Source organism: Pelodiscus sinensis, chromosome 6 (assembly GCF_049634645.1).
Source record: "Pelodiscus sinensis isolate JC-2024 chromosome 6, ASM4963464v1, whole genome shotgun sequence".
In the NCBI taxonomy this organism is placed as follows: Eukaryota; Metazoa; Chordata; order Testudines; family Trionychidae; genus Pelodiscus; species Pelodiscus sinensis.
The window spans coordinates 69,267,210-69,294,270 of NC_134716.1; the positions used below are offsets into that span (position 1 = coordinate 69,267,210).

General features: G+C 41.5%; 1 protein-coding gene across 5 annotated transcripts in view; it reads left to right on the forward strand.

The window, feature by feature from the left end:
• Positions 1–27,061, forward strand: part of CHD1 (chromodomain helicase DNA binding protein 1) — a 96,211-nt gene that overhangs the window by 48,129 nt on the left and 21,021 nt on the right. For all 5 annotated transcript variants that reach the window (XM_025187610.2, XM_075932080.1, XM_075932081.1 and 2 more), the window contains exons 12-24: positions 1,420–1,636; positions 4,076–4,165; positions 5,880–6,070; positions 9,690–9,878; positions 10,305–10,467; positions 17,845–17,997; positions 19,208–19,279; positions 19,872–20,021; positions 20,982–21,130; positions 21,448–21,544; positions 21,635–21,730; positions 25,837–26,013; positions 26,146–26,306. In XM_025187610.2, coding sequence (XP_025043395.1) covers positions 1,420–1,636; positions 4,076–4,165; positions 5,880–6,070; positions 9,690–9,878; positions 10,305–10,467; positions 17,845–17,997; positions 19,208–19,279; positions 19,872–20,021; positions 20,982–21,130; positions 21,448–21,544; positions 21,635–21,730; positions 25,837–26,013; positions 26,146–26,306 — 1,905 coding nt within the window. The remainder of the gene's footprint in view (positions 1–1,419; positions 1,637–4,075; positions 4,166–5,879; positions 6,071–9,689; positions 9,879–10,304; positions 10,468–17,844; positions 17,998–19,207; positions 19,280–19,871; positions 20,022–20,981; positions 21,131–21,447; positions 21,545–21,634; positions 21,731–25,836; positions 26,014–26,145; positions 26,307–27,061) is intronic.

The following is a 27,061-nucleotide window of genomic DNA, read 5'->3' on the forward strand; positions in this document are numbered from 1 at the left end:
ATGGGATGTGGAGGAGCAAGGCACGCACTGCTTGAGCAGCTGGAGCCGGTGCACTGGGGACTTCATTCCCCTGTTGCCTTCCCCCGCGCAGGGAGGGCAGGAGAGTCCTGGATAGTCCCACGGCAGCACGCGTGTCTGAGTAGTTGGAGCTGGTGCGGTCCAGGACTTCCTCCTCCCCCCCTTCCCCTGCATGCAGGAAGGCAGCAGGGAAGAATGAAAGGAAGGCAGCAGGGGAGAGTGAAGGCTCCAGCTGCTCAATAAGTGCGTGCTGCCGTGGGGAGTGGAGGGGCAAGGCACTAGCTACCTGAGCATTTGTTACTGGCGCAGTCCAGGACTCTCCCTCCCTCCTCCATGCAGGAAGGCATCAGGCATTCAACGGACCAGCATTTCAGGTACCGCGCCGCTGTTTGGGGGTTGGGGGAGCAGCCGCACACTTCCTGGGCCTTGGTGCGCAGCTGCAGGATCCCCAGGTATTGGTCCCTGTCTCCTCCCCCCCACCCAGACCCCCACAAGTACCCTGCCCCAGCATTCACTGGCACACATTGGCCCCCTGCCCCGGCACCTTGTCCCCTGCCCCGGCACCTTGTCCCCTGCCCCCACATTCTGTCCCCTGCCTCCACCAGCACAGTTGGGGCCACATTAGTGAGGCTTGGGGGGTTTTGGAGGGGTTGGTTTTTTGCATCTCACTTGTGTGGCCCTGGCTGACTTTTGTGTGGATCAGTGACTCCTGACTCAAAAAAGGTTCCCCGCCCTTCTCATAAATAAAGATAACGCTGAAGCATTTTGTGTTTGACATAATATTTTATTTAAAAATGAAGCCTGGCCAATTGGGGCCAAGCCCCCATCTGGCCGCAGCATCATAACACTCTTGCACTCCCCCAGAGTCTAAACCTGAGCCTCTCATACGCTGGAACCCTTTGTCCTGAGCCTCTCACATCCCCAAACGCCTGCACCTCCACATCTCCAGTCTTCAGCCACAAAACTCCTGCACCATCCACACACTGCAAATCTGTGTACTGAGCCCATCGTGCTCCAGCCTCCCTGTCCTGAACCCCTCATGTACCCCAGCCCAAACTCCTGCACTCTCACAGCCACAAGCCTGCAGCTTGCGCAGCACCCCAATCCTCCCCCTGACCCCAACATTCTCCAGCCTGGTGCCCCCTCCCTGAGCCAGCATCCTCTTCTCTACTTCCTCCTGCACCCAAATTCCCTCCCAGACCTTGCACCTCTCACCCCTTCCCAGTGCTTTTTTTGTGATGGTATGCCCTGGGACAAGTTTCCAACAACTCCCTTTCCCTTCCCTTCTCCCCCGGTACATGGCTCTTTGCACTCTATCCACTGCTGTTTTGGCTCTTCGTCTCTAATGGGTTTGCCACCCCTGTACTGTATAAACGTTTTTATTCTTCTTTCATTTTACAGAGGGAACAGTTGTATTCTTGCAGATGAAATGGGTCTGGGTAAAACAATACAAACTATTTCTTTTCTGAACTACCTGTTTCATGAACATCAGTTATATGGACCTTTCTTGCTGGTAGTGCCACTTTCTACTTTGACATCTTGGCAAAGAGAAATTCAGACATGGGCTTCTCAGATGAATGCTGTGGTTTATTTAGGAGATATCAATAGTAGAAACATGGTGAGTACATTTGAACAGTAATGAAAAACACAGTGCTAAAAAGAGTTCTTTCAAATATTTGCGTACTATTCATCTTTTATGTATTTAGTTGCAGATTAGAAAGCACGTATTTGCCTGAAATACAGTATTTAATGTGCAAGTGTGACATAAACTGATTGGTATTAAATATTTTTTTATATATGCTTGTTTTAAAAAAAATCTAAGGTTCATTTTACAAAGAAATGTTCTCTCACCTCGTTATTGAGAAGATACATTTTTAAATTATGAACAGAATCTAAGCTGGTAGTGTGTCATCTGTTCAGGTTTGCAGATGCCATGAAACAATTTAAAGATGTGCAAACTTCCCTGTTCACATCAAGGAATTACTAAGTATATGTCACAGTTGATTATTTCATTGCTGGTCATAGCAGTTAGATAAGATCTGACAGTAATAGAGATGTAGCCGTGTTAGTCTGGTCTAGCTGAAACAGAACACAGGACTATGCAGCACTTTAAAGACTAACAAGATGGTTTATTAGGTGATGAGCTTTCGTGGGCAGACATGATGTGAGTGGTGTTGCAGGATTGTTGGGGCTTCATTTGTGGCCAGATTTGGGAAGAATACTATAATATAGCGAATATAACCCACGGGTTATATTTGTTTTTACAAGCCCCCCCCCCCCCCCCCCCGCCGGGGTATACTCGGGTATGGGATATACAGAATTTTTTTACTCCCCAGGTGGTGAGCTCTCCGTCGCTTCTTCCTGTGGTTGTGCAGCCACCAGCCTCCGGGACGGGGAGCACTCACTCCCCGGTTCCTGCTCAGCCACAGGAAGGGGCAGGAGAGCACTCATCTCTCGGTTCCTGGCCGCCAGCCTCCAGGCGGGGGAGCGCTCACTGCCCGGTTCCTGCGCAGCCACAGGAAGGGGCAGGGGGATGAGCGCTCCCCCACCCTTTCCTGTGGCTGCGAGGAACCTGTGGGATGAGCGCTCCCCTTCCCGAAGGCTTAGAGGCTGGCAGCTGCACTGGAACCTGGGGTGGTGAGTGGCTAATCCCCTCTCCTCTCCTCCCCCCCGCACCATAAATATACCCCCAGCACAGAAAAGTCTTGTATATCCCGCGGGTTATATTCGTGTGTAGATTTTTTTTTTTACTCAAATAGAAAAAACTGCGGGGTATATTTGGGTGCGGGTATATTCGCTAAATTACGGTACTGTTTTTTCCCTCCGGTTCACACTCAAAACCTTTAATTTTTCATGTTCACGTCTTCATCTCCCCAAAAATTCTTGGAATATTCTATAAGAAAGCACTGTCCAAGTATCACCTATTACTTTTCTCCTTGAGCTTTAGGAGGCTTTAGCCAGCTTTTATTTTACTAAAGTAACAATGAAATAGCCAAGTATCATATAGCTACAAAATTGAATTAGAACACAAATTGATGATCCATAATGAACATACAATAACTTTTAAATATTTTTTCTATTACTAGAATAGATTTACATCATTACAGAGAAAAGATTTTATAAGTTAGTTACTGATTGTTTGTATGAGGAATATAAATGATGGCCAAAAATGACATTAAATAGTATCTAGGTTCTTATTTTGGAATAAATTGTAAATGTATCTAAAATGTTTTTATAGATCAAAGCTGTCATGTACTTGAAAATGGAAGATAGTTGACCAACTTTTTCTTCAGCTTCCTCCTTCAAATGCTACTTTTTAGGAGCAAATTACTGTCCTGTTTTTCTTTAATGATTTTATGACATTGCCCGTATGCCTAACAAGATACTTTTAAATGTTTGTCATATATATATTTAGTGCTTCTAAGTATAATTATTTCCTAATAGTGTTTGTTTCTATTTTGTGCTTTTTTAAATACAGTAATTCCTCATTTAACATGATAGATGCGTTTCTGAAAATGTTCAAGCTAAGTGAAAATGTGCTATGCGGAGTCAATTTTCCCATTAAAAATAATGGAAAAGGTGGGGGTTGTGTTTCAGGTAGTGGTGGCAAAGTCAATTTTTTGTTGGTGCTGGGTTATCAATGTCAACATTAGTTATCTAGCAACACAAGTCACTGCGGTTTGTTACAACACAAAGATAAACACAAGTGAGTGGAGGAGTGCTGTAACTTCAGGTATTCATCCACTCATGCGTATTACCACTGTTTTCACCAACTTATACCGCGGCGCAAGGTAATCTGCCACTTGATTATTTTCATGTTATTTCGGGGGTAGTTCTGTTATTTGAAAAACATTCTGCCCCCCCCCCCCCCCCCAAAACCATGCTATTGCAAAAACATATTAAGCGGGCACGTGTTAAACGAGTAATTACTGTAATCAGAGTATTGTATATTATTTAACATTCATACTTTTATAGCATTTGAAGCTAATCAAGTTTAAAATGATCATCCCAAATTTCTCTCTTTAATTTCTGACAAATTTACAATCTTTCTTTGTAGATACGAACTCATGAATGGATGCATCCACAGACTAAGAGGTTAAAATTTAATATCCTTTTGACAACTTATGAAATTTTGCTAAAGGATAAGGTAAGTCATCATTTTTATTGTTTTTCATTAACAGAGATCACCATTTGTCTCCGGGTAGGGAACCTCTTTTGGGTTGGGGGTCGATGACACAGACAAATCAGTCGGGGATCACACACAAGTGAGAAGCAAAAAAATAAAACAAACCCTCACTGATTTGGCCCCTGACAGAGAAGGAAAAAGACACTCCCTACACTTCCTTCACACACAAAAGCCTAGGGGAGCTCAGGCTAGTAGATTTTGTGTGCTTCAGTGCCCATGGTATGGCAGCAGGGGTGGCTGAAGCACCAGCTCGGGTTTCCCAATTCGGTGGAGGGAGTCCTGAGGCTCAGAAGCTGAATCCAGGCAAGTTGAGGGGCCGCATCCAGCCCCCAGGTCTGACGTTCCCCACCCCTGATTTATCTTGTACCACAACATACAGAGTTGTCCATGCCATTTCATTTATTTTGGTTCCTGGTAATGTGCACACTTTATTTTATAAGTAGGATAGATTTTCTTTGGCAAGTTGGCTTTTTTTCTTTAAATTTCTGTGAGATGTTAAGATTTGTTTCTCTAGGCTATTAGTGCTACTGCTATCTGTTGTTGCTCTTTCAATTTTGGTATGAACCTTGAGGAGTGGCATCGGAGAGTAATGGATATGGCACAATATCCTATAATTCAATGGCAGTCTTTGGTCAGTGTATAATGATGATGTACATTAGTGCAATGTTTTCATATGTCAGTTTCTAGGCACTCCAAATATCTGAGTGGAATTCAGTGTGCTTAGAACTTCAGAATTGAGCTTTAAACAAAAAAAAAATTCTTAGTCCTTAATTATCAATACAAACATCAGAATGGCATGTCAGAAGATCATACCACAATTATTTTGTGGTTAACTCACAGTGTTTTCTCTTATTCTTCCTAGTCCTTGCAGCAAGTGATGTTCTCTCCCTCCCTTCCCCCATTGTTATCTGTTTTATATATTCTGGGAAGAAGAGGACCATGGTGACTTCTTTTTGTAATGAAACTTGTACAGGTTGAACCTCTCGTGGTCCGGCGACATCCATGGTCCGGCATAGTTTTAGTTAGCCGGATGTCTACTTACCATGGGCATGGCCAACTTTCCTGTGGTCCCATAAAGTTTCTTTACAGTTACCAGTGCTGGCTGTTAGATTTCTGTGTTGTTACCTAGCTTTAATTTGCCCCTAAATGTCATTTAAGAGCACAGTATGCTGTGAAAGTCTTGGTAATGCTGCTAGGCAATATTGACCTCCTGTGATTTGGCAAATTCTCTGGTTTCACACAAATCAGGTCCTGAGGGTGCTGGACTAGAGAGGTTCAACTTGTACTACCTCATGTGTGATAGCATTCCTCTGAATTATTGCAGAACCAGAGGAAAGCTAATGTAGTGTAATGACCTCTTGAGGCTTGAGTTTTGTTGGAATAGTTCACATTTCAGCTAATTATATAATTAAGAACTCTTTTCCTGCTGTTGATCTCAGCTAACTTCAAAGACATACTTCAACATTAAAATACACTGGTGTCCATATACCATTTATTTAAAGGTTTGTTATTGAACATTATATCCAGTCATTGGTTACTCAGTTTTGTCTTAGACATGTGAAAAGGGACTGGCAGAACTAGCGGTCAGTTTAAGTTTTGAATATTGATTGTAGACAATTTGTATTGTCTCCATTATTCTAAGCTTCCTTTACATAATTTTCTTTTCTTTTTTAAGTCTTTTCTTGGCGGTCTAAATTGGGCATTTATAGGAGTGGATGAAGCTCATCGTTTAAAAAATGATGATTCCCTTCTGTATAAGACGTTAATAGACTTTAAGTCGAACCATCGTCTTCTTATCACTGGAACTCCTCTTCAGAATTCCCTCAAAGAGCTCTGGTCTTTGTTGCACTTCATCATGCCAGAAAAGTAAGTAAGATTTTGCATACTCTTGTTAATATAAAATTCTTAAACAGAAAATTTCACAAAGAAAAAATACTTTAAAATAGCCTGTTTAAACAGATTATTTTTCATGCTGCTTCTTATAGATAACTTTGATGATAGTTTAAAACTTTTCTGTTTTTAGAAAACTATTAAAATTAAATGGATTGATACTGAAAACCATATTTCTTAATGCGGGTTACAATTCTGACAGTATGCCTCATCTTATTCTGGAGGATTATCTCTACACAGTTAGGGTGTGTCTACACTACAGCGTTATTTCGAAATAATGCATCTACACACAAAATGCATTTCAAAATAGCTTTTTGCTATTTTAAAATAGCACGTCCACACTGAGTGGATGCTGAATCGCATTTAAGGCCAGCCGGAACCATGTCCGGCAGGGCATCCAGTCAGAAGTTACTTTGTGTGGCTGCTGCCTAAGGCTATCTGAGGCCTGTGCTTAAAGGGACACCCCCCCCCCCACCCCGGACAGCTGGTTCTCAGCTTTCCCCACTTGCTTGCCTACCTCGATGAGGGACAGCAAAGCATTTTGTCTCTGCGTGCTCTGGTTGTCCTCACTTGGGACACCACAGCACTCTGCAACATGAAGCCAGAGCTGACCGTGGGCACTCTGGTGCTTCTCGTGGATGCATTGCTGCGAACCTGGCTGCGGGGGGCTGTTAGTATCCAGGAGGCCTTGCGGGAGAGCTTCCACCCTGAGGAGCACTAAGAGCCTCCCTGGTGTACCCCACTGGGGGCTTGTGCCTCATTCTTCCTTCACGTCTTCCACTTACCCCTCCCTAACCCCCCTTCCTGATGTCAAATAAAATAAATGTGTTTGTGTTTATGAAAATACATGTTTTATTTAACAAAACTGGGGGGAGGGGAATGAAATTGGTGATATTGGGGAAAGGAGGTGGAAGAGGGGAGAAGAGAAGATGGGAGAGAGGAGGGGCTAACCTGGGAGGAGAGAGCTGGAAGGGGGGATCAAGAGGAAAAACGGGGAGGGGAAGCTCAGGGTTGGGAGTCTTTCCGGACCAACTTGATTTTCATGCAGACCTGCTCCTGGGTTTGTATGTGGCCTTTGGTGGCCAGGCTGGCAGCTATCCTGCCATAGATGGCCGCATTCCTCCGTCTAGTGCAGAGATCATGGATGTTGGGGGCATTTTCCCCCCCCCCAATCTGAATAAGGTCCATGATCTCCACCCTGGACCAGGAAGGTGCCCGGCCGCGCTGGGCCTTGGCAGGCTCCTAGGAGCTGGCAGACTGTTCCTTGGGAGTGGTGGAGGGCTGGCTGCCAGTGGCTTGTTGGCTCATGTTTTGGGTCCACTGGGTCAGGGGCAGTGACTGCTGGCTCTGGGCTGGCCGTCTTGGAGCTGGCACAGGCACTGTGGCCAGAGTCAACCCCTTTTTAAGGGCTCCGGGGAGCGGGGAGGGAAAGGAGTGTTCTTGGTTGAGGCTGGAGTGGCCACCAGGGCACCCTGGGAAGGCTGGAGGCGCCCCCTATTTCAATATAAGTGTCGATACAGCACTTATTTTGAAATAGCTATTTCGAATTTGGCGTTATTCCTCATGGAATGAGGTTTACCAAATTCGAAATAAGCACGCCGCTGTTTCAAATTAATTTTGAAATAGCGGTTTGGCTGTGTAGACGCTAGTAAAATTATTTCAAAATAACGGCTGTTGTTATGAAAAAACTTTGCTGTGTTGACATACCCTTAATTCTCAACAACTTTTCAATCATTTTCTTTGAGACAGCTGCTAATGTTACCAGTTAATGTCAATTATATTTGTATAGCAAAGGCCTCTTGTGTCTCATGTCCTCCAGTAAAGCTTATTTATGACTATAAAATACAAAGGGAAATATAGTGTCATTGATTCCTATGCAGAAGTCTATATTGACATCAGAACCAGTGATGCTGTATGGTCCATTGTACTAAACTAAATGTTATTGAAAATCATAGCCTAATCCCCTCTCCAACTATATTTACATAAAAATGCAAGCAGTCTGAACAGTAATTTGATTTTCACTATGTTGTTAATATATTTGCATTTCAGAGCTGGTTGGGAGTTTTCCATTGGAATTGGTTTTCTCCTTGAAAATGTAGCTCCTAAAAATTCAGACTTTTTTTTCTGAGAAATTTGGTTTTTCTGAAAACTTTTGATTTTTCTGTTGAGGAAAATCTAAATTAAATATTAAATTTTGGATCAGCTTAACCTAAAATGAATTAATCAATCTTTTGTTGAAGTGATTCGAAACAAAACCTTTGTAGTCAAAATGAATCTGAATTAACTGTGTCAAGACTACTTCCCTTACAATGCATTGTTTTTTAAAGAGACTTGTTCTGGCACCCATTCTTAATATTGACTGGATTCCTCAGAGCAATTACATCTCCCATTATGGGTTTGTCTCTGAGCTATATGGTGCATTATGAGAGAAATGTGACTTGATGAAACATAGAAAATGTAATTTGGGCAAGTAGACCTGAACTCTAGGGGAATACAAGAACCCCCAAGTTCTCGTACTATAGTTCCCATGAAGAAATGTACTACTATGAGCAAATGCAGTTTGTTATTGAACTAATTCAAAATGAAGCATTTTCTGTCAGTTCAATAAACCAAAATAAACATTCTGTTTTCCAGAATAGCAAAATATTTAATTTCTTGATCAAATATGTCAAAAAGAAATGTTTGTATTTCCTGATCAAAATTTCCTTTCCACAAAAAACTTTGAAATTTAATTTTTTCATCCGAATTCAGGATTAAAACAAATGTTGAAATGTTGGCATCCCCTACGGGAGGATATCATAGGTTTTGGGTATAATAGGCCAAAGGAGGCTAAGCTTCTCTTGCTGTGCAGCCACCTACCACTGCCTTTCACAGCACCTGGGGAATGGTGGTCCTGACTGCACTTGTCCTTTTTCACTCTCTGCTCTGCCCTTTCTCCCAGGCCTCCACAACCAACCCCTGACTGCATCCCTCCTCTTCTTTGAATCCCTCCCCATATGGCCCCACCTCTCGGCATTCCCCTCCTCCTTGCAAGCAGCAAGCATCAGTTAGGGACACCTGAGGCAAGCAAATGCTTCCCTCTTCTCCTCCCCCCCCCTTCTCCCCTAAAAAACAAAGTTGAAGGAGGGGAAGAGGTAGAGACTGTGTGCAGCAGGATCTAAGGGGGAGTGTGGAGAAGAGGAGGGGCCTCGTGAGGAGAGGTGAGACATAGGTGGCAGGCAGTAGGGGCCTTGTGGAAGAGGGAGGTAGAGAGGAGGAGGGAGTTGGCAAGCAGTGGGTGGGGGCCAAAGGGAGGGGCAGCATAAGAGTGGGGAATAGGCAGGATATCGGTGGAAGAGGTAATGTAGGGCTGGCTGTCTGTGCAAAGCCCTGGTCTGGGCACTAGGAAAGCTTCCAGCAGTTGGGCCAAATGCAGGAAGCATGCCACTCTCCATGGAGGATATTCTGAATTTTGTTCCAATCTGCTCTGTTTGGCAAAACTAACTAGTCATTTTTTAGTCCATTTCCCTCTCAAGAGTGTTTTAGTCCTTCGTTTTTCAAATGCTACAGAGAAACAGAAAAATCTGATTCCACTGAAATTGTTTGTTACCTTAAGGTTTTCTTCCTGGGAAGATTTTGAAGAGGAGCATGGTAAAGGGAGAGAATTTGGCTATGCAAGTCTTCACAAAGAACTTGAGCCATTTCTGTTACGAAGGGTTAAGAAAGATGTAGAAAAATCTTTACCTGCCAAGGTTGAACAGATTTTGAGAATGGAGATGAGTGCATTGCAGAAGCAATATTACAAGTAAGTAGGAAAGTATGAAATAGACACACACCAAAAAACCCACCACCTGCTTCCTGTATAAGTGTGATTGTCCTATTTTATGGAGTCTTTTCATGATACTAACTTCTAAACAGATATTTTTTAGCATGTAATAAAGACTTGTAAAATCCTGGCCTTGTTTAACCCCTGAGACTTTTGTCTTGAATGGATTTCACTTTTATGGGCTCTGCTTTTAAGATTTATTTTATTGGAACTCATATTCATTTCCTTTCAGTCGGTTTGTTTTATGAGATACTTGCAAGTTTTATGTTTGGAGTTTCATTTTGTTTCATGCAGTTACTATGCGATTTTATAGCTGCCTGCCACCTTTTGTCTCCTCTTTGCCCCCCTCTGCCCCCCCGATACCCCAATGTGGTTAAAAATTACACTGCATATTCTATATCATAGGTGGATTTTAACCAGGAATTACAAAGCCCTCAGTAAAGGTTCAAAGGGCAGTACCTCAGGCTTTTTGAACATCATGATGGAACTTAAGAAGTGTTGTAACCATTGCTACCTCATTAAACCACCAGATGATAATGAATTCTATAATAAACAAGAGGCCTTACAGGTAAAGATACTTTTTTAATAAAACTGTTCACTTCAGTTTATTTTATTTTTTTAAATATGCACAAAAATAGTTTATACAGTATTTAGCTATCAATTGTCCTATTGAAGCATACTATGTAAAGTGAAGACTTGAACTTGTGATGTATATTTTGTATTACTGATATGTGATTGAATTGATTTTTGTTTCCTAGTTTCCATTTTGTGTCATGATTAATATAGTGATCTATCCTTATTTTTGAATAAAAGTATAGCAGATTGATTTAATTAAAAGGTAAGTAGACTTGATTGGGTTGAAAATTTGAGACTGTATTTTGAATAAAAGGAAAACTTGACTGATTTTTAATAGGGATGTGAAAATGTAACTGTACATGGTTACATGCAGGCTTCCAATCCACAGTTGCTCTTACTGAGCCCTTTTCCGCCTCCTTACATGTAACCATGTAACCACTGACATTTTCAGCGGTTACACATTTACTTCATTAAACACATTTTAACATTCCTAATTTTAAAATCAATCTGAAATAGAACAAATGAAAAGGCCAAGATACTACTGTAATGACTGCTTTCTAATGCAGTTTAAGTATAAACTTACATGAGTTATAGTGAAGTAGACGACAGAATAACTGATGACAAATATAGCCTGCTAAACAATTAATACACTACTCCTTTGCTATAATGAAACCTTAAGGATTCTAGCTATTTGGTTGTTCTACCCAGGGGTTCATTATAGGGAAAGAGTACTGCTGCCGGGAGGTTGCCAATGATTGACACCTCAAGGTAAGTCACAGAGCTGAGTACTCCTCTGGCTTCTGTGTCTCATGGGGCTGACAGCTCTTCTGACCTCAAGGCCTCAGGAACACTCTTCACCTGAGTTTTCTGCTGCAGTCCTGGGGCCAGAGGAACTGTCTGGACTGCTTTCCCCATCCCCTCACTTGCAGCTCTAGTGCTGGAGGAGCTAAGAAGGCTGAAACATAATTATCTTAAAATTTGGCTTATTGAGTATAAATTTGTACATAAATCATAGGCCATATTTGTAAAAAATTCAGCTTAATCATTCTAACAGATGCATATTCTAAATAATACCCTCCCTACTCCTTATCTTTAAAAAGATAATGAGTTAGTGAAAAACTGTAAATGATGCACAAATTGCATCTTCATTTTCTCCTAGAATATTTCTTATATGGGTTGAACTTCCTAAATCCAGGACTCTCTGGTCTGGCAACATCCATGGTCCAGCAGGATCTGTCCAAATATTGCTGGACCAGAGAGCCCTAGCACCCGGGAATGTGAGCCAGTCAGGAGTCCATCAGTGGGGAGCCCTACCATTGGAACGGTGAGCCCTGTCCCCAGGGAGCCCTTCCATATGGGGCAGCAGAGAGACTGGTGAGGCCTGTCCCAGGGAGCCCCAGCCAGCCATGGAGCCTGTCTCTGGGAAGGGACAGAAGCGGGGCTGTGGTGCCTGAGGATCACTGTCCTCAGAAAGCCCTGGCTGGCAGAAGCAGACTAGAGCCAAGACCAAGCCCTGTAGCAGCAGGGCTGGAGCAGAGGCAGTCGGAGGGAGTGGCAGTGTCCTGGGAGGCCGGTGACAGGGGACCTCCTCTGATCCATCAGATCCCCTCATTAGGACAGGTTAGAGTGCAGGACCAGGGAGGTTCAACCTGTACCCTGTTACTACAGACACTTATGCTAAGTGTATGCAGCAGAATAGTCCCATTGATTTCAGTGAAGCTACTTGCATGCTTATAATTAAGCATGTATGTAAATGTTTACAGGATTAAGATTTTAGCTAATCATACCTATGTTAAAGTTCTATCAATCTATTATACTGTATAAATATTAATTTTAGTGGATACATGTTTACTATGTACAGAAGATAATGGTGATCTGTAGGGATGCAAAATCCCAGTTAATCAGTTAACCCAGGGGTTCCCAAACTTTTTGACATGGGGACCAGTAAATCCATTTAGGAGCTTTTGGAGGACTGGTAACATTCATTTGCATATTTGCATATTCATTAAGCAAATGATGAATATGCAAATAAGTTGCTGGTCCTCCCAAAGCCTTCCTTGCCAGCTTTAGCAAAACTTTTGATACGGTCACCCACAATATTGTTGCCAGAAAGTTAAGGGAATATGGATTGGATAAGTGGACTGTAAGATGGATAAAAAGCTGGCTAGACCAGGGTTTCCCAAATTTTTTACGTTAGTTGGAACCCATTTTTTTAGTACTGTTTTTTGCAGCCCAAAAATATAAATGCATATTAAAAAAAATGAAAAATGAATACATTTTTACTGTTTTTTTATTTATTCACAAGAACAACAGTACATAACATAAATCTTAATAACAGTTTAACCAGTAGAATTTTAACAGTTGTGAAGTTTGTTTACTTATAATTGAATGAGTTGAATATAAGTCATCTGAGTGCTCTTTATAGCTTTTAAATAACTAAAAAGAGAACTAATGGGAAGAGTGATGTTGTTTTGCATCACATAGCAACTTTGTCAGGCACAAAAGAAGAAAGTTTTATCCTCAAATCTGGTTTGACATTCAATCTATTTCTATATTTATTTTTGAAGAAAACCAAAGATGAGAAACTAGTTTCACACTTATATGTCGTGACGAAAGGCATTAAGAATTTGACTGCTTTCTCAGATAAATGTGAATATTCATTTCTACAGCTCAACCAAAAATCAATCAAGGAGAGTTTATCAAAGTTCTCTTTTAAGGCAGAATCATAGGAAAGTTCAATTAATGAATCTACTTCTGATGCAGTCATTGTAGTATTTCTTCATTTTCGGTTTCAACAGTAAACGGGTTCTTAATCCTTATTTTACTGGTGTCAATTGGAGGAAAATATTCATTTAAACCTGATGTTAGCCCCAAGAGGTGTTCTTGGATTGCTGCAGAAATCACATCTGAGATATTAATTTCAGCATATTTTTCTTGTAATTTAGTTAAAGTACAAAAAGACTTAAAGTTTCTCTTGTTAACTCACTGTGCCCATAAACAAAGTTTTTTAATTGTTGCCTCAACTGTTTCATGAACTTTGTAAATATTAATTTTAGTGCCTTGTAAATTCAAACATAAATCATTTAAAAGACAAAATATATCACATAAGGAAACCACCGTTGTTAACCAATCAAATTCATGAAACCTGTCTTTAAATGTAAATATAACATCTTTTGCCGATGGAGGGTGTCGCTCCAAGTACAATAAAACATCCTTCATTTCAAAGAGTTGTTTCAAAATGTTTCCTTTCAACATCCATCAAACCTCACAGTGTAATAAGAGATGCTCATGTTCACTTCCTAATTCGTTGCACAAAGCAGTACAGATTCTGGAATTCAAAGGATGAGATTTGATATAATTTATAAATTTCACACATTCTTGAAGAGTAGAACTCAAAAGTGATGGCATAGTTTTCACGCTAGTGCCTCTTTGTGAATACTACAGTGCACCTATACACAGTCAGGTGCTACAGCTCGAATCCGCGGGACAAGCCCAGTGCGAGACCTTGCCATTGCTTGAGCCCCATCACTGCTCAGTCCAACACACTTTTTCCAGTCAATATCGCTTTGAATAATAAAATCATTGATTAGCTTAAAAATTTCGGCAGCCGTTGTTCTTGTTGGAAGTAGTTTATGAAATAAGAGATCTTGAATGGAGCTTTCATAATCATATCTAACAAAACACATCAAATTGGCAGCGTCAGCTATATCAGTGCTTTCATCTACTTGTAATGGAAAAAACTGACTATTCTGTATTCGATGAATGAGCATTCCTTCAATATTTTTTGCCATTTCTTCAATTCTACGTTTCACTGTAATATTGGATAAAGACAGAGCACCCAACTGATTTCCTTTTTTCCTCCATAAATACAGGATATAATAATATGCAATGCGGGAAGTATTAACCTTTCGCCAGTAGTATGCGGGTAACCTGTCTCGGCTATTAGTTTTGAAATTTCATATGAAGCCAACACAAAGTTTTCATTTGAAGAGCCCATAGAAAGTGCACTTTTCATGCTTTTTTTAGCAAAAGCTAATTCATTTCTCCTATTTATGCAAAAATCTATGGGCTTACTTGCGTAATCTGGATGTTTGCATTCCTAATGGCATTTCAGTTTTGATGGTTTCATGTACTCGTTGGATAGTTCTGTGAGACACATTAGGCATAGTGGCAAGTGATTATCACTACCAACACTTTATAAAACTAAATTTCAAATATTCATCAGAATAATTGCGGGTCCAAGGAGTTTTTATCTTCTTGTTCTCACTTGTACTAGGCTGCACATTATTCAAACATTTTTTAGTTGTATTTCCAGTCGCATTTTTCAGCCATTTATCCATATTAAAGATGAAAATGAGAGGGTATATTATTGAAAATAAATGAAGAAAGCTTAAGCAGTTAACCTAGGATGATGTGCATGTTGTCCCACTGCATAGAAACAAGCTGAGGCTGCTGTATCACATGACAGAAAAACCAATGACGCAGGCTTGGCTGCATGAAAACACACGTGCTTCCGGGGAAACGAAGCCCTTTCCCGCTGCCCTTGCCAGGTGGCCTACGCTCCCCAGCTCTGCCAAAGCACTGTGCTGCCCCTACAGAGAGCCAGTCCCCTGGAGGAGCCACTGAATTCCCATAAGTAATAGTCCGCCACTCACCCATGGAGACCACCGCCATCCAGCAACCCCGGCTGCATCCTCCATCCAGCCCGGCCCAGGGCTTGGGGACGCGGCACCACATGGGCAGTCCAGGAGCCCAGAACTCCAAGCCGCATCCTCTGTCCAGCCCGGGCCAGGGTTTGGGGATGCAGCGCCGTACGGGCACGCTGGGAGATCGGAGCTCCCAGCTGCATCCTCCATCCAGCTCCAGCCCAGGCCAGGGATTGGGGACGCGGTGCCGCACGGCCATACTTGGAGCCCAGAACACTGGCATCCATGCTGAGGCTCGGTATATTTTTGCCGTGGCCTGGTACCGGGCCACGGCCCATAGTTTGGAAAATGCTAAGTTAACCAGTTACGTTTAGGTTAATCTAACATTTAACCAGTAAACTGACTAGCAGGATCTCATGGCTCCAGCCCCCCAGGACTCACACTCCCAGCTCTGCACTGGGATTGGAGCTGGCTCTGACTCCCAACCCCAAGGCTGGGGCTGGCTCCCAGCTCGAGCCATGAGAGCTGGAGCAGCCCTTCGCCCGCAGCAGACCATTCTTCAGGTAACTTTTTACCCGTTCGCATCCCTAGTGGTCAGTTCAATGTGTACTGCACTTGTGGGACAGCATACTTTTTCCAGGAACTCAGCTATATTCAGCATGCCCCCGGGCAATTAAACTAAAAATTAAACAGATCCAACTAGTTATAGAATCACAGAATACTAGGACTGGAAGGGACCTCAAGACATCCTACTCTTAATATCTCCAGAGATGGGGATTCCACAACCTCCCTGGGCAATTTATTCCAGTATTTGACTACCCTGACAGTTAGGAACTTTTTCCTGATGTCCAACCTAAACCACCCTTGCTGCAGTTTAAACCCATTGCTTCTTGTTCTATCCTCAGAGGCCAACAAGTTTTCTCCCTCCTCCTTATGACACCCTTTTAGATACCTGAAAAAATTAGTTGTCATGTAATTTTTTTTTATGAAGAAGGATAGGATTGGTTGTGATGAGAGGGGAACTTTTAAGGCACTCGTATATTGTTCCAAGTTTCACCATGATACTATCTCACTTTTAAAGCATTAAGTTGTTTTACTTTTTACTTTTAAGACACTCAAATACCATAATATCTGATTGTTGTTCCTGGTTAAAACAAACAGACAAACAAGCCAGATAACTTCTCTGCCTTTTGAACATCATCTAGGGCAGTGTGTCTCAACCTTTTTTTATAAAGTACCCCTTTAAAAAAAGTACCCCCAGTACCTACAGTTCTCAGACACACACAAATTTTTCGTCCATTGCAACACATTTGTCTATACAATTTAATCATAGCTGGGCGGACGATGAAATTTTTGGGTGTAAAAAGTACACAAATAATAAAGCACTGCAAAATTTAAAACAAAAATTCAGTTTTCTTCAAATTTCTTCAAATTGTGTTGACATACCTCCCAGACTTCTCTCGAGTACCCTTTAGGGGACTCATACCACTGGTTGAGAAACACTGATCTAGGGTAGTAACATAGTTCTATAGCAATTGTATTTAGTTACAAATCTGACTTTGTCTAGTCAAGATCCTTTGTTTTCAGTTTTTAAATTGTTTAAAATTTCCCAGTAAAATACCAGTATGTATTAGAAAAATTAAAGACTGGGAAAAATTGGTGCCTAATGGTGATGTCCTGGATAAATAATGGGTTTAATGTTCAGGGTCAGGAAGGCAGAAAAAAATAGAGAAAAGTAAGAGTATTAAAATGAAAAACAGGTTTTAATGCTGTAGTTGTTTATTTAGTTAAATGTGTTTAGTTTCATAAAACCATGTTACAATTTTTCATAAAACGTTTCTTTTAAAAGAAAGCAATCTTGTTACCATTGAGGTCAGGTCTGATTACCAACTCTTCATCTCTTCTTCCACAGCAGGGAGCAAAATCCAGAGAATTCTAGAACTACTTTTTTGGGGATTCAAAAAGTCTTTCTCTTGCACACACACACACGTGCATATGAGTATCAGATACTATGCTTCTTTAATAGTCAGCCTCACATATGCACTTAGGGCTATATTAATATACACACATATATAACTAATGTAATATATTGGATTTTCTTAACATAATCAATGTTTTCATGTATTTGAGTGGTCCAAAATTCAGGTGAAAATTAGTTTTAAAAAAAGTGTAAAATATGGGTATTTTTTTGTTAAAAATCAGTAAAGAGCAAAAGAAAATTAAAGGGGCCTTATGTTTAGTAAATCGAAGTGAATGAAATTGACTTAATTGAAAGTTCCAGTGAAGTTTTCTATTAAAATAGTATGAACATTCTTCAGACTACTGTTACTGACTAGGACAGCCCAGCAAATTATATTTTGAAGAGTTAGGTGTCATTGTACATTAAATATTTTAGGTATCAAAAAGTTGCCTTCTGATTGTACTTGATGTTTTTTTTTTAATTGTGCACAAATACTTTATTAATAAAGCTCTCATCATCTACCTAACAGCCATGGCTCTCATTGCTTACTTTTGCCTGCTTGAGGCAGGCTTAATTCATACTGTCCTGTTATACTGAGGTGGAATTGAATATAATGTCCTGCTTATTTGATTTACTAATTATTCAACTTTTGCTTATTGCACAAGTACTCTGTTATTTATCTTATAAAAATGTACTCTTCTGGTCACCGAATACAAATTTATGTGGATTCATTTGGTAATAAAGACACTTATTATTCCTGCAGCATTTAATCCGTAGTAGCGGGAAATTAATCCTTCTTGATAAGCTACTGATTCGCCTACGGGAGCGTGGCAACAGAGTTCTTATTTTCTCTCAGATGGTGAGGATGCTGGACATCCTAGCAGAATATTTGAAGTATCGTCAGTTTCCTTTTCAGGTAAAAGTTTGTTCTTGTTCTCTTGTACTGGCCTAAGTCAAGACTGAACAAAAGCCTGTCAGTGGGCCACATCCGGCCCACCTACCTCTTTTATCCAGCCTGTGCGGCAGTTCCCGTCCCCATCCCCTAAAGCAGAGGTGGCCAACCCACGGCTCACGAGCCACATGCGGCTCTTTAACCCTTGAAAGTGCAGCTCACAAAGCCTCCCCTGCGGCTCGCTGAGTTTCCCCTGCTCCCTGTGCTCAGTGGGTGCAGGGGAGGCATCTGGTGTGGCAATTCAAAATGGCGTCAGCAAGATGGTGGTGGCCAGTGGGGGCCTGATGTGGTCAAAAAGCCTAACATTTTTAAAGGATCATCACCTTTCTTTTTCTCTCGTTCTCATTTTTCTCAACAACTCTGGCTGGTATGGCTCTTCACATTTTTTCTGCTGCTGTTTTGGCTCTCTTCATTTAATGGGTTGGCCATCCCTGTCCTAATGCATTGCCTGGGAGCCACGGAGACATGAGCCCTTTCAGCTGCTTCTATTTAAAAGGGTTGTGCCTTCCTGGCAGCTGCTAAGATGTGAGCCTTTTAAATAGAAACAATTGAAAGGGCTTGCAGAAGCCACCCCTGCCACGCTGCTTGGGGCCACAGAGGAGGCATGAGCTCTTTCACTTCTTTCTATTTAAAGAGCCTGCCCCTTCTGCCCAAGGCCCCAGCATTTCCAGGAGAGCCCACAACCACTTTGAAAATTTTTGAAGTGTCCTCCCTTCAAAAATTATTGCCCACTCCTGGCCTAAAGAGTTCACATTCTCTTTCACTATATACTGTCTTAATATCATGTTTATTTAGCAGAAAAGTGCCTTTCCAAATTATCTTTACAGTTTTACTTAGAAGTAATTATGAACAGAAGACTTAGGCTCTTCTACACCTACTGTAATTAGTGGAACAGGTTGTACCTCCTTGGTGCACCACCTTCGGGACCTGACCGTCCTTGATGAGGGTTTTTGCCAGAACAGGGGCCCCGCTGACAGTTCACTGCCAGTAGCCCGCTACCCTGCCAGCCTGCTGGTCTCGTAGCAGCCAGCTCTCCACCAGAACTCTTTGGCCCTGCCAGACCATGGAAGTTGCTGGACCAGAGAATCCCGGTTTAGAGATGTTCAACCTGTACATTGTAAGAACTAACTTTTATATGGATTTATATTTTAACGGGCACATTCAATCTTTCTAGAGATTAGATGGATCAATAAAAGGGGAATTGAGGAAGCAAGCACTGGATCATTTTAATGCAGAAGGCTCAGAGGTAGGCTACTATGTGTTTTCACTTGTGGAATTTGCTGTGTCTTTTTCTATTACTTATATTTTATTTCTTGCAATTAATAATTATGATAAAAATTATTACAGTAAAAGACAAGATTTTAGTTTTATCCAAATGGTCACAAATACTCTACTTCATAACTTACTTATGTCACTTATTCTTTCTGTTGGGTATCTACCTTCTAGGATTCTGGCTTTTTTTGTTATTTAACATTAGGAAGAGATAACTTATCTCTTTGTGAAGGTTATCTAGATTTAGCAAGACAGATTCATCCTCACTTTTTGTTGAAGGCAGTCCCACATTCTTGGGATTTCCATCAGCATAAAAAGCCTTAATATTTACTTTAAAAAATGTACTTAATATCAATATTTATTAGTTGTATTGTGGTAGCAACAGGAGCAAGCTACAGTTATAGACCCAGGATTCTACTGTGGTAGGCCCTACACAAATACACTTTTTAAAAGATTGTTTCTTCCCCAAAGAGCTTATGCAATCTAAATTCATTTAAGTTCCAGATTGATTTGGGATGGATTTTGATGCCATATTCATAATGCATTTCTTTGTCTTCTACTTACAGGATTTTTGCTTTTTACTGTCTACAAGAGCTGGAGGTCTAGGTATAAACTTGGCATCTGCTGACACAGTAGTTATATTTGATTCTGACTGGAACCCCCAGAATGATCTGCAGGCACAGGCTAGAGCTCATAGAATTGGCCAAAAGAAACAGGTATGTATATTCCAGCTTTAAGCCCTGAACCTGTTAATAGGGGGTCTGTCAGGTCAGGATTGAGAGCCAAAGTCTGTACATTTTTAGATCAATAAATTTTGGGTTCATAGATAATTCTCAATATAAGGTGTTTGTGTGTTTTTGTATATAATACATATATAACATCTGTGCAAGTAGGATGTTCACTTTACTAACTGATAGTTAGTAAAGAATTTTCATTTGTAAAATACATTAGAACAATTAGAGACACAAGGTGAGTGAGCTAATACTTTTTCTTGGACCAACTTTTGGTGGTGGAGAGGTGAACTTTCCTTGTTTCTTTAATATCTTGGGACTGAGCTGCAACATTAGAGCAACGACGTGTCTATTGAAAATGTAATTGTGCGAACAATTTTTTTAGTTAATGCGCATTGTCACACTAGTAAGATTATAATAGTAGATTCAAGCTGCTGTGCTCCCTACATTAAATGTGATATGAAATTTTTTTCTGTATTAGAGCTTAATTGAGCTTTATATTGACTAAAACAGGACATTTTCATTGAGAATCTGGAACTTGCTTTTTCATAGCAATGAATATGAGAGGATAGTTGCCATTAGTATGGGGCAAGTTATAGGTCTGCCACAACCGTAGCATGATTTAAGCATACATTGTGCATGGATGCTATTCTAGAAGATAGCTGAATCTATGTGCCTCATCGCTGGGGTTTAGGTTCTAGAATTACATTACTTAGGAAACTGCTTACGGAGATATTTGAGTAAGAGAGCTGACTTAATCTCTAAAATGAATTTAAATCTGGAAACAAATTAACAAAAAATTAGGACATTGAAAACAAAGATTTGGCATCTTTATTTTTTCTTTCCCTTTTTCCATAATATTTGTTAATTTTAGATTTATTTAAATACAGTTTTAATGTGTAATTTCCAAATGTTTATGTAAAGTTTATATTTTTTTGTATGTAGGTTAATATTTATCGACTAGTCACAAAGGGATCTGTAGAGGAGGATATTCTTGAAAGAGCGAAAAAGAAGATGGTGTTAGATCATTTAGTAATTCAGAGAATGGACACTACAGGGAAGACTGTACTTCACACAGGTTCCACTCCTTCAAGGTATACTGATGCACAATTCAGAAAGGGTGATAACATATCAACATCGACTAAAAATAATTTTACTTTTTAGATGTTGTATGCGGAAGTATCTCTTGTGAATTTGGATATGTAAAATTTAAAGAATTCTTAATTCTGATTCAAAATTACTTTTGCTACTTTCAAAAACTTTTTTTCATATTACGTGTTAGATGCAACTTTTTCTGACAGTGCAGAAAAGTGAGACGAAAAATTGGTTGAATTATGGAGAAATTTGTCTTGCTAATATTAAGTTAGTGTTTTTATAAATAGTAGAAAATGTTTATTGTTTGTATTTTCAGCTCTACTCCTTTTAATAAGGAAGAATTGTCAGCAATTTTAAAGTTTGGTGCTGAAGAACTTTTTAAGGAACCTGAAGGAGAAGAGCAGGAACCGCAGGTAGGCCGGGCTAACTTTCCACATACACATCAATCTAATCTTGTTTTTAGTCCTTTAATGATAAAAGAGAAATGTTCTCTTTTTTTTCAGGAAATGGATATAGATGAAATCTTGAAGAGGGCTGAAACACGAGAAAATGAGCCAGGCCCATTAACAGTAGGGGATGAGTTGCTTTCCCAGTTTAAGGTACTACTCTTTCTTTATTTCTGTCAGTGGCAGTTTCTTGTACAATAAGGATGTTAAATATCGGTTAATTGACTAGTTGAGTAGTCAATGGAATTTCCATCGACTACTTGACTAGTCAATAGGCACTTTCGCATCCCTCCTTTGAAATGTACAAGAGCCCCTGTGGAGGAATGCAGAACTCCACATGCAGCCCCGGGGCCAGTGGGAAGTCCCGCTGACTCAGGGCTGCACGTAGTGTGCCAGCTTTGAAATGTACAAGAGTCCCCAGTGAGGGCTCTTGTGCATTTCATAGCCGCAGCGCAGCATAGAGCCCAGGGTCATCGCGGGACTCCCCAGCTGATTCCAGGTTCCCCGCAGCATTTCAGCGGAACCCAGGATCAGCTGGAGACTCCACAGCTGATCCCAGGATCCGCTGAAATGCCGCAGGGAGCCCAGGATCAGCTGGGGAGTCTTGGTTACAGAAATCTCCAATATATCCATCTTATCTCTATTTGTATGTAACAGTCATATCAAATTAAGGAAATTCACTACACTTTTTTCCAGAAATCTCTTTTTATGTGCCCAAGGTGGTTGTCTACAATATAAGGCAGGGGTTTCCAACCTTTTTAAGCACGAGATCACTTTTTGAATTTAAGTGCAGTCCAAGATCTACCTCAAATATAAATACCCTTGTCCCACCTCCCTCCGGTCCCTTCTCCAAGACCCCGCCCCTGCTCACTCCATCCTCCCTCTCTTGCCCATCCTCACTCACTTTCACCAGGCTGGGGCCGAGGGTTGGGGTGCAGGCTCTGGTCTTGGATTATGGGATCTGGAGTGTGAGAGAGGCTCTGAGCTGAGCTTGGGGCAGGCAGTTGGGAAGTAGGACGGGTTCTAGGTGCAACCTATGGGAAGGTGTTTGGATGCAGGGATGCTCGGGGCTGGGGCAGGGGCTTGAGGTGCAGGAGGGGGCTTGAGGTGGCTCCTGGGTGGTGGTGCAGTGGAGCTAAGGTGGGCTTACCCCTGCTCTGACCCTGGTCCATTCCCAGAAGCAGCCAGTAAACTCCATCCCAAGTCCTGTTGTGCCCCCTCTCTGCTCTGTGGAGAAAGGATTCAGAGTGGGAGGGGGTACCATGACATCAGCACCCTCGCCTCCCTCCCCTGCCTTGCACGGCAAGCAGGAGGCTCCCCAGGGGAAGGGGCAGCTCCAAGGCAAAGGGCAGGAGAGGAGCAGCAGTGGGGGGAGGGGCAGCTGAAGTGCTCGCACTTGATAGCCTCTTGGCCAAACCAGTCAGGATCACCTGCCAGAGGCTCCAAGATCTACCGGTAGATCCCGATCAACTGGTTGGTGACTGCTGATATAAGGTTTTAAAAAACCTAAGCTGTTCTTATTTTGCCTCATCAGTAGGACATCAAGTAATGACCTATTGTGCCTTCAGTTACAACTTCACTGTGATTTTTATAAATTATTCATGCCAAGATTGACACATCGTAACATCTAACATTATATTAAAATAATGTTCAGGTCTAAGCTCTTTCATACTAATGGTAGCTAGTCACATCTTTTAGATTTAGATTGCTTAATACATTCATTTTTAAGAGCTTCTTGTGGTGGTTTATTTGGAAAATCCTTAACACCTTCATTGCTTGCAGCAAACCTTTGAAGTTTCACATGGAGAAAGCTCTTGGGCTAGCAAAGTGTCTTTTCTTTATCCAATGAAATTCCACTTGGGTTTAGCTGAATTATAAACTGTAAAAATAACCATTTGCCCGTCTTGTTTACATTCCCGAGGAAAAATTTGACAGTGTCAAAAGAATTAAGGTGTTTGATACAGTCTCTTATGATATTCTTATCAATAAACTAGGTAAATACAACTTAGATGGGGCTACTATAAGGTGGGTGAATAACTGGCTGGATAACCATACTCAGAGTAGTTATTAATGGTTCACAATCCTGCTGGAAAGGCATAACAAGTGGGGTTCCGCAGGGGTCTGTTCTGAGACCGGCTCTGTTCAATATCTTCAGCAACGATTTAGATATTGGTATAGAAAGTATGCTTATTAAGTTTGCAGATGATACCAAGCTGGGAGGGGTTGTGACTAATCTGGAGGATAGGGTCATAATTCAAAACGACCTGGACAAATTGGAGAAATGGTCTGAGGTAAATAGGATGAAGTTTAATAAAGACAAATGCAAAGTGCTCCACTTAGGAAGGAACAATCAGTTTCATGCATACAGAATGGGAAGTGACTGTCTGGGAAGGAGTATGGCACAAAGGGATCTAGGGGTTCTAGTGAACCACAAGTTGAATATGTGTCAGCAGTGTGATGCTGTTGCAAAGAAAGCAAACATGATTCTGAGATACATTAACAGGCGTATTGTGAGCAAGACACGAGAAGTCATTCTTCCGCTCTACTCTGCGCTAATTAGGCCTCAGTTGGAGTATTGTGTCCAGTTCTGGGCACCGCATTTCAAGAAAGATGTGGAGAAATTGGAGAGGGTCCAGAAAAGAGCAACGAGAATGATTAAAGGTCTAGAGAACATGACCTATGAGGGAAGACTGAAGGAATTGGGTTTGTTTAGTTTAGAAAAGAGAAGATTGAGGGGGGACATGATAGCAGTTTTCAGGTATCTAAAAGGGTGTCATAAGGAGGAGGGAAACCTCTGGGGATAGAACAAGAAGCAATGGGTTTAAACTGCAGCAAGGGAGGTTTAGGTTGGACATTAGGAAAAAATTCCTAACTGTCAGGGTAGTCACACTGGAATAAATTGCCCAGGGAGGTTGTGGAATCTCCATCTCTGGAGATATTTAAGAGTAGGTTAGATTCTGTCTAGACCATCCGTGATGCACATTTATTTGGTCCTGCCATGAGGGCAGGGAACTGGACTCGATGACCTATCGAGGTCCCTTCCAGTCCTAGTATTCTATGATTCTATGAATTCCCGAGGAAAAAGCTCCATCAAAATGGAATTTGACATAAAAGGATTTATCAATAATTTAACAGTAGAAAACATGACAAGAATGTTGTAATTATCTTAGAAATAAGCTTTATACTGTTCAAAAATATAGAATCAAAGTTACACTTAAAGTTCAAATATACTATAAGAAATGTACAGTTAGGCACCATCTGCCTTATAGTATCATCATGAAATGATCATATGACTACAATTTTGTCACTACAGGTTGGACCTTCCAAAACCGGGACTTCCTCATCTGGCAACATCTGTGGTCAGGCAGGGCCATGGATGTTCCTGGACCAGGGAGTCCTGGCTGGGATCCCCAGTGGCAAGAGAGCTGGTGGCCCTGGTAGCACAGCCAGGGCCATAGCAGCCCGAGTAGTGGGGTCGGGAACACAATAGCCGTGGTAGCGGACATGGGGCCAGGGATGCGGCAGCCATGGCAGCCCCATTTCTGAGGCCAGGGCTGGAGATGCACAGCCGGGGCAGCCCCAGTAGCGGGCCAGGGATACGGCAGTCCAGACTGTCGGGGCTGAAGCAGCATGGCAGCCTGGCAGGGGGACGGACTAGGGACCAGTGCCTCCTCTGGTCTGGCAAATTCCCTCTTTTGAGACCAGTCAGGTCCTGAGGGTGCTGGACCAGAGAGGTCCAACTTGTACCAGGCAAGGTGGTGTGTGTTGTGCATGCACATGTGAAAAATGGTATATAATGTATACATTTCAGGCAGTCCCCGGGTTACGTACAAGATAGGGACTGTAGGTTTGTTCTTAAGTTGAATTTGAATGTAAGTCGGAATTGGTACATATTGTAGGGGAAACTCTAGCCAAACATTTCTCCAGTGCTCAGCTTTATTCTCCCACACCTCACTTCCCTCAGTCCTTTATTCTCAAGCTGAGGTGTCTGCTGAGAAAAGCCGCTCCGCGTCTCCCTGGTCTTCTGGGGGGAAGCAGCTAGTGCGGGGTTGCCTCACCCCGTTTGTAAGTAGGGATCCAAGTCGGATCCATGTAACCCGGGGACTGCCTGTATACCTAAGCATAATTGTAGTGAGTTGTAGTTATAAAAGTTGTGTATGCTGTTGTGAATATAATAACCATATTTTTCTAATATTGTAGTTTATAGAAGTAAATTGCCATGTCTTATTGGCAAAAATAAATGTGTTCTGCTTTATAAGGTGGCCAATTTTTCAAATATGGATGAAGATGACATTGAGTTGGAGCCTGAACGAAATTCAAGGAACTGGGAAGAAATCATTCCAGAGCTCCAAAGGCGAAGATTAGAAGAGGAAGAAAGACAGAAGGAGCTTGAAGAAATTTATATGCTTCCAAGAATGCGAAACTGTGCAAAACAGGTATCTTTGGATTCTGAAAAGCTCTTCCCTTCTTTTTCATTTTTTTTTAATTACAATCAATTTTAGCTAAAGCTTTTATTATGAATGTTGATCATATAACTTTATGCTATTTATTCCTTTTTGAAATTCCAGATCAGCTTTAATGGAAGTGAAGGGAGGCGTAGTAGGAACAGAAGATACTCTGGTTCTGATAGTGATTCTATCTCTGAGAGAAAACGACCAAAAAAACGAGGACGACCACGTACTATTCCACGAGAGAATATTAAAGGATTTAGTGATGCAGAGATTAGGCGGTAAGACTGGGAAAAAACTTGCTTATTCATAGTTATGAAATGAAATTAGACAGACTATAGTTTAAAACTATGTAAGTAAAACCGTTTTTACTGAATTTCAATTAAGAATTTTCATTTTAGGCATTTAGGTCTTCTCTTTTAAGTATTTATATGGTGCTGACATAAAAGATTATTAATGTGTACACAATCCATTCTAATAAGGTATGCTATTAAGTGGAGTGTGAAGATTTGTTTCATAGTGTGTACAATTGCTAATCCCTGCATTATCTGGGTATATCAAAAGGACAACAGGAGATACTTAATACAGATTTTAATCAAGTTACAACTTTATTATATAGATTGGGGTAGGGAAACTACAGCCTGTGGGCTAGATCGGCCTCCAACTTACCTTGATCCAGCCTGCAGTGAGGCTCAGTGGGGTGTGCCCAGGGGGCTGGAGTGTCAGCATAGGCTCCCCAATGCTGGAGGGAGCCCCAAGCCTTGGGGACCAGATCCAGGCAAGCCAGGGGCTGCATCCAGCCCCAGGGTCGTAAGTTCCCGACACCTGCTTTATAGTTTTCAGACATTCCTAAGGGGATGAGTCAGAGATTCAAACTGCCTCCCATCTGCCCTTTTTGCAGCAGTCTCTGACATGCATCTCCCTTGCCTCTTGGCCATAAAGCAGAAACTGTCCTTCTCCTGGAAGCTCAGACAACCCCTCTCTCCATTTAATTGTGGTGAAGTTATTCCTGACATTGCACTTTCAAAAACAGATT